At 40.3% G+C, this 8,559-nt stretch overlaps 1 protein-coding gene across 1 annotated transcript; it reads right to left on the reverse strand.

The window, feature by feature from the left end:
* Positions 1-4,677: 4,677 nt before the first annotated feature.
* On the reverse strand, positions 4,678-8,081 carry gins3 (GINS complex subunit 3). Its single transcript, NM_001200633.1, is given in 3 exon segments — positions 4,678-5,173; positions 7,079-7,312; positions 7,816-8,081. Coding segments are annotated over 3 exon segments (636 nt in total). The 5' UTR covers positions 7,987-8,081; the 3' UTR covers positions 4,678-4,942.
* Positions 8,082-8,559: the final 478 nt, after the last annotated feature.

An 8,559-nucleotide genomic window follows, 5' to 3' on the forward strand; every position in this document is an offset into this window, starting at 1 on the left:
ACAGTGCTCTACTAAGTACTAAAGAAGGGGTTGCCATGAAGGGGTTGAATAATTTTGAAACTGGAGAAGTCATTATAAGTTACATGTTCAGTTGAATTTGGGGAAACCACTTGAAGCATTCATTGTGTTGAACTATTTCAATTGCTTTTGTTTGATTTGTTCATTGCAAACAGCTGATATTTTGACATTAAACCTGATTTGCAAATTATTTTGATTGCAACTGTGCCTGGCCCTGCTATCTGGGTGGGAAGGATGGTGCTACCCTCTGATCTGTTACTCAGAGTGACACAAGCCAATCATGGGCATCTGTGAACTCATGTATATGAAAGAGGGCATTTGGCAGAGCAACCCTGAACCCCTTGGTTGGTAGTTGTTGTATGATGAGGGAGAAGCAGCTAATGGGTTGGGAATTACAAAAATTTGGAGACAACCTTGGCTAGTGGCAAATGAAGGCAATGGATGGATGGGTGGGTGGATGAATGCTTGGATGGATGCATGGATTGCCTTAAACAAACAGAAAGAAAGAGAGTAGAAAAAGAATGAACCAGAGAAGATGGAAATGAAAATGATAGAGCTGAGAGATACTATATAGGGATGGAGATAATGAAAGAGCCAGAGAAAGAGAAAATGGAAAACAGACAGAATATACGTCGAGCCTCCCACCTGACTAAAACGCTGTGTATTGTTAGCAGCATAGGAGCAGAGAGATTAACAAATGGAGGATGAGTGTGGGTGTGTTAGTGCAGAGCTGTCCAATCCTCACACCTCTTTCTCTCTCTGCCTCCAGGACTGTCTGTTCTTTTCGAAATACAGTATAGACTTGTGTGTAACCTCTCTCTCTCTCTCTCTCTCTCTCTCTCTCTCTCTCTCTCACACACACACACACACACACACACACACACACACATAGGAGCACATACCACCTGATGCTGATTCTTCAATATCCGGCAGCAAAAATCAAATAGCAACATTCACCAATATTCTTCATCACACTTCATCAATTTCAATCAAAAACACTAATTATCAAATTCATGTTGTTTAATATAATTGATTAATGAAGAATACTTGATCTGGGTTGATATATGTCCTCACTAATAACACGTGAAAATGGTGTAGATATTAAAATGTTTTGTTTTTTTTAAAAACAAACAAAAAACAAATCTGTATGATGTGCCTGGACCCCGTTTATGCCTCAGAGGTTCTGGCCAAAGCCCCTGATTTTTTCAAATTTAATAAACACCCCTATCAGAAACCAGCAATATTCCCATCACACATCAACATTCATACCAATATACAGTATAGTCACATCCCTAGTTAAAAATACTGCAGGATCTTCAAAGTCTTAGAACAGTCAGTACAGAGGCATACTGTTACGATCATACAGAGGGAAATCAGATAATCCAATCCACCACATTAGACACATTATACCCTTCTACTGCTCCAACAAAGCCTGTCTACATGAGATGCTAAATATGATATGCAACTCTTCATTTCTCTGGGGTTTGGAGGAAGGTGCCATATCAAAGCATCTAATTTAATGCCAGTGTTTCTCCTCTAGCAATATGCATAATAATCAGCTAATAATACTCATTGTCCTACATATAATACAGTGAAGTGTTTTTCCTTAAGGTTCCAGTTCTCTGGCAATCCTGCGATTTAAACTCACCACAAAACCACCTTCTGGTCACTAGTCTCTTAACTGGTAATGTTCTATCAAGACTGATATAAACCAGTCAAGAACCTGTCTGTCTAAACCGACCAGAGATTGGTGACATCATCAGAGGAGATGAGATGTAGTTTCCTAATACTTAAGAAACTTAATCTAGCTGTAATAACTCAAGGACATACTCTATGGCTTAAGCTGAGTGACAACTTTATGCCTGTACATACTTATTAAACAGAATAAACAGCTAATATATTTTACACAAATAGTAAAATGTCTTGATTCTTGGCTATTTTAAATATCTCCCAGATTTTGTAGTCAGAGATCCCTTTAAGCAAAATATAAATTCCAAATTCCTAAATTACACATTTATTTGATGAACATTACTTTATTGTGTACAATAATATTTCGTTGATTAATTACAGCCATAGAGCTTTTAATTCCTGATGATTCTACTGACAGAACACATGAGGTTGAAGTTGACATTATTTATAGGGTACTTGTTTTTGAGTTACATAAATTTGGATTAGGGCTGAACAGTGGCTTAGTGTTAGCATCATTGCCTCACACCTCCGTGGTTGGTGGTTTGAGTCTCGCCTCTACCCTGTGTGTGAGGAGTTTGCATGTTTCCAAAGACCAAAGACATGCATTGTAGACATCTATACTGTACTCAGCAAAAAAAGAAACATCCTCTCACATTCAACTGCTTTTATTTCCAGCAAATTTCTTAACATGTGTAGATATTTCGCTTAACATAAAACATTCAACAACTGAGACATAAACTGAACAAGTTTCACAGACATTTGACAAACAGAAATGGAATAATGAGTCCCTGAACAACGGGGGGTCAATATTAAAAGTAACAGTCAGTATCTGGTGGCCTCCAGCTGCTTTAAGTACTACAGTTCATCTCATCCTCATGGACTGAACCAGATTTGTCAGTTCTTGCTGTGAGATGTTACTCCACTCTTCCACCAAGGCATTTGCAAGTTCTCCGTCATGTCTGGGGGGGGACACACGGTTACATGTAATTTTCCACTGCAAGGACGATCAGCTGTCCTTCCTGTCTCCCTGTAGCACTGTCTTAGGCGTCTTACATTACAGAAATTGCAGTTTATTGTTCTGGCCACATCTGCAGTCCTCATGCCTCCCTGCAGCAGGCCTATGGCATGTTCACGCAGGTGAGCAGGAAGTCTAGGCATCTTTCTTCTGGTGTTTTTCAGAGTCAACTGTGACATTAGTTGCCTTCCACCTGTAAACTGTTAGTGTCTTAAGGACTGTTCCACAGGTGCATGTGCAATAATTGTTTATGGTTCATTTAACAAGCATGAAAAACATTGTTTAAACCCTTTCCAATAAAGATCTGTAAAGCTTATTTGGATTTCTCAAAATTATCTTTAAAATACAGTCTCCTGAAAAAAGGACGTTTCTTTTTTTTTTTTGCTGAGTATACATTGGCATCTCAAATTTGTCCAAAGTGTGTGATTGAGCCCTGTGATGGGTTGTCACCCTATCCAGTGTGTCCCCTGCATTGTACTCCAATTAAGTTTGGATTAAAACCAAATTAAATTCAAGTGACCAGTCAAACTATAAGAAATAATTAAAATAGCTCTGATTCATTTAAACCTCCCCAACCCCTTGGCTATGATTTCCAGACCCCAGTTTGAGAAGCACTACCCTACAATCAGCATGGCTTAACAAATGACACACCAGAAGATCAAATTAATTTGTGACATAACAGAAAAACTGGGACACTGAAGTCATCACTTTGATTGGTCATTACTTTCTGTAAAAGTCAATAAAATCTGCCTAGTCCAACAAACCGAGGCAGTTCAGACAGTGTGCAGTGATTGCATGATCAATATGCTAGAGGCTAATGTCAATAACTTCCATTACAGCTGACCTCCATTTTATGCATCTGTTTAATGCTTGTATTGTCTGATTGAGGGAGAGAGACGTGGAGATTTGTTTTGCTTATTGACCCAAATGAAAATTTGGACACACACACACTTCCATTCCAAGCTTGGTAACACAGTGCAATATCTGAATGTCACCTTTAATATACAAACCTCAGACGACCCAGCCAAAAGGTCGCTATTCCCCAGATGAACACACACACAAACACACACACACACAGTGTATATGTTACCACTGACACACAAATGTTTCAGTGTAATTTAGTGTTTAAACTGACCTTTAACGTTTCTCTCCTGCACAAGAAGAGACAATAAACACAGTGACACACTAAACACACCCTCTGCTGGCCAAACGATGCAGCTCTTTTTTCAGGGACATTTTGATACACATCTTTAACTATTCAGTTTAGGAAAGATATGCTTTGTAGTAGACACAAAATCGAATATGAAATGCTTTATAGGTGTTTCAGCACGATACTGCTTTTAATCAAAAATGGTTTATTTACAGAAACTGACCAAAATGGAGGCCATGCCTCTAAGGAAAACTCAACCCTGATAAAAAATTTAATGTTTTTATAATGAAATACTTGGGAGGTGTTTAATAAATCTGGTGCTAATTTGTTTGGTGGTGGTGTATTTTTGTTAGTCTCATGAGAAGTTAATGGTAGTTCTCTGCGCTGATATCACAAAGTAAGATTGTTAGCACAGTTACAATCAGACCTTCCAGGATTTCGTGATTTTCATTTTGCAGAAATGAACATAAAATCAAGCAAACTCCACAATATTTGGTAATTATTTTGTCATGACACATCTTGGCCATCACATCTCTTTGATTTTTGTGTGTTGAACATGAGTACAGTTAAAGGTCTCATTTACCAACAATCATCACTGTGAATTTCATGCAATTACAATTTCCCCAAGTCAAGTAATATTCTGCGGAAACATAAAAGAACAAAATTTTTTGAAAAAAGCTGCAGCAAAATCAAGCATTTTTGGCTGTAACAATCACAAAAAGCTCTGCAAAATCCTGTACAGACGGGACAATGGTGTTTAATAAAAGACAAACATTGCACAATATACACAATAAGTGACCCATCCTTACAAAACAGTAAAGGCTTACCTTTATTAAAAGTCATTTAACTTCACAAGTACAATAAAGACAAAGTTCCCTCTAACACAGAACACTCATTCTCTTTCACTCTCTATCTCACACACACAAATCTTGCTCTCTCTGATCAGTCTCTGTTCCAGGCTGCTCAGCCTGTCCATCCCATCTGGCTCTCTCTCTCTCTCTCTCTCTCTCTCTCTCTCACACACACACACACACACACACACACACTCGCTCTGATCTGTGCTTGGCTGCTCATGACTGCAGCTCAGTGATCTTCCTCTTGCGGTAGTTAGTGACGAGGCTGGAGGCGGTGAGCTGTGACGCTCTGCCTCTCTCCCACAGCTGGAAGGCATTAAGGCCGTTCTGGCCAGAACGGAACAGCGCCCTCTCCAGGCAGTCCAGCCGCTCCACAAGCACGGACGTGTCCTCATTATAGGCATTCTGGGATGAGTCCATTGTGCGGCGGAAACGGCTGATAAACGTCTGGATAAAACAGGGGGAAAAAACAGAGGTTGTGTATGAGGGGAGAACTTGTGTCTGGTGCTGTACATTGATAGTTCGGTGACTGTACTGCTCTAACACACCTGCTTGAAAGCGTGTGTGCGTGCAAGCAGAATTTTTTTTTAACAAACTGTGTCGGACTTAGCATACAATGGATGCATACAATGGAGCTACAGTTATTTGTCTTTTTACTAAAAGGAATAATAATAGTAATAATAAAACAAAGACATTTAATTCATATCCACTCCACTGTCCTACGCAGACAGACAGACACACACAGTATGTTGATGGATAGAGATGAACATACAGACTGATACATAGTCAAATCAATAGACAGTTAGACAGGCTGACATGTTTAACCACCTCAAAGTAACCCTGCAATGAGACAGCAAACATACAGGGGCTTATATTAAAGTTGTGCTGTTCTGGGGCTCCCGAGTGGTGCAACAGAAAAGTGTTTACTCCAACATCCAGAGATTAGAAGTCTGAATCCTGATGGTGCCAGAGCCATCCACAGCTGGGAGCCCAAGAGAGCAAAACTGGCCATGCTCTCAGAGAGGGAGAGGTGGCATACTCTCTCCACACTATCAATCACAGCAACACTAGCCAATCATGGGTGTCTGTGAGCTCACACGTGCAGAATGGGGCGGATAGTGCTTTCCTCCGAGTCTATTACATGAGCAGATGTTCAAAAAGATGTAGTCGGTTGGCTTCACATGCCTCAGAGGAAGCACGATAGCCTTCGCCCTCCCTGGTAGGTAGCTGTTGTGTGATAGAACTACCTGATGAGTGGGAACTATCCATGACTAAATTGTGGAAAATCAGGGAAGAATGAAAAATTGTGGTGTTCTTTGTTGTTATGCTTTGTTGTATATATGATGTTAACATTAATGCTGCTTTTTTAATCCAGTCGTGTGCAGGGAATAGTGCAGCAGCGGTCACGCACACATGAAGCTTAATTTCACACCTCAAGTGCATTTTTTGCTGTGAGCTGCATGCCATTAGAAAAGTGTACCTCCACCACTCCAGCTCCACCTGTGCTGAATTTATAAACATGTAAACACAAATCCAGACATGTGTAGGAGCAATCCTGTGGCAATTTTTTTCCCCTTGGAAAAAAACACAGAACGTGTTGGAGACCCTACAGAATGTGGAGAACACAGTATGTGTGAAACCATGTGGATCTTTTTACTCTGGTATAGTAAAAAGTTCTCAATAGTTCTCTATGCTGTAAGTTGGGGGCACGGTGTGTTAGTGTTTAGCACATTTGCCTCACACCTACAGAGTTGGGGGTTTGACTCCTCTGCTTTGTGTGCCCCTGGGTTCTCCATGTGCTTCAGGGGTTTCCTCCGGTTTCCTCTTCTAGTCCAAAGACATCTATTACATTTAGCAGATGTTTTTATCCAAGGCGAGTTACAAATGGGGAAATACAAGCAAAGCGATATATCAAGTGGAGAACAATACAAGTAGTGCTACCATACAAGATTTATAATTGAGTTCTAGAGACGCAAAGTGTGCATGGTTGAGGTGTAAGAGCCAGAGTAAGTTTTATTTATTTAATTTTTTTTAATAATGTGGGGGTCTGCATTTTAGGGGTTAGTTAAGTGCTCACGGAACAGGTGGTTCTTTAGCTGTTTTTTTTTTTGTTTTTTTTTTTAATAGTGACACATTCTCAAAGACATGCATTGTAGGTTCAAAATTGTCCATAGGGTGTGTGAATGTGTGCGTGATTGTGACTCACATCTAGAGTGTTCCCTGCCTAGTGCCACGAGTTCCGTAGGATAAGCTCCCCCCCCGTCCTTTTGCAGGACAAGCGGTACAGAAAATAGTTGGATGTCACAAAGCTCCCACATGTGATTCCATGCTGGTTCACTGCCAAACACCCACCTGTAGGATAGACTGAGCGATCTCTGGGTTCTCTGCATTCTCAAAGTGCAGCATTTGTGATCCCAGGCCGTAGTAATAAGGACCCATCTTGTGAAGATCCACCACGTTGGCGTCGGCACCGAACACTGTCCTCCAACCCTCACGGTAGACTTTAGGCAGCTCCACCGAGATCACATGCCTTTTCCTCTCGTACAGCCCCTTCGCCAACCACATAGGCATCTCCATCTTAGTACCCTAGAACATGCAGACCAAAAGATACGCAGACACAGATTAGAGTTGTATCTTGCCATCTGATACAATACAGTTAGAATTTCATATTAAAAGATACATTTAAACACCAATATGAAACCATTTAGAGCTGTTTTAAATACAATAGCTTGATTTGGGTATGGTATGGACCATTGTAGGGGTGTTACAAAGTGTAGTGTTTCTTTCTGACTCTGCTGTAAAAGCTTGTTTATACTTATTTAAGAGTTTATTGTTTACATTAACACTCGTTTATGATGTCTCCCAAACTTTGTCTTTACTTTCTTTTGGGAGGGTTAAAGTCTTCATTAGGGGTCACGCACACCACCACAACCCTCATATCATTTACACTCACAATTATATTATACTGCAGAACAGTCAGACTTGGAATTTGTGGTAGCCTATAACACGCGTATAACAAACTCCAAAGTCTAAGAAACTAGCTATTATTAACTGAACTAGCTCTTACTAATCAGATATTTCAGCTTCACCTCTGGTATATCGTGTGTTTCGCCCGCTTTCTCCAGGAATCCGAGTTTGGGGAATGCTGTGTCAGTTCTGCAGGGAAGCCGTTCATGTGACAGCAAAATGTCGTCGAGGGAAAAGAAATTCTCCTCCATCCCGACCCCCGGAGGAACAGGCATATAGGACTGCGTGTCCATTAGCTACAGTTAGATAAAAACAAACAACAGCTACACCAAAGTAAAACAACAACACACAAACAAGCAGTAATCAGACTAAACCGAAGTGTCAACACTGAGTTTGGCGCGAGACTTCGAATTGTCAGGGGCATGCGTCGATCCACGTGCACATCGAACAGACAGACAGACAGCGCTAATCGATAACAGAGTCATCGCTTCATCTAACGAGCCACTGCAGGAGGCAAAATGGATCCGTATTAGATTTACACACACACACACACACACACACACACAGCAAAATAAAACGAGTACCAATTTTGTTAAATATCTTTTCTGACTTATCGAGTCGGTATAAAACATTTTAGTTTCCCAAGCATTCCTTTATCAACAAAAATTAAAGGTTACAGAAAAATGTTTGTATGTCGGTAAAGAAAGCAACGAATTTGGAAACAGCACCGGTAAGCCCCTACACTTCAAAAAAAAAACAACAACAACAACAACAACAAAAAAAAAAAAACACACAATAGAATCCCTCATAGATTTCCATAATGGTTTTAATGGTTATAATAGGAATTGTATTGGTTTGAATGGAGA

This window comes from Ictalurus punctatus, chromosome 8 (assembly GCF_001660625.3).
Source record: "Ictalurus punctatus breed USDA103 chromosome 8, Coco_2.0, whole genome shotgun sequence".
In the NCBI taxonomy this organism is placed as follows: domain Eukaryota; kingdom Metazoa; phylum Chordata; class Actinopteri; order Siluriformes; family Ictaluridae; genus Ictalurus; species Ictalurus punctatus.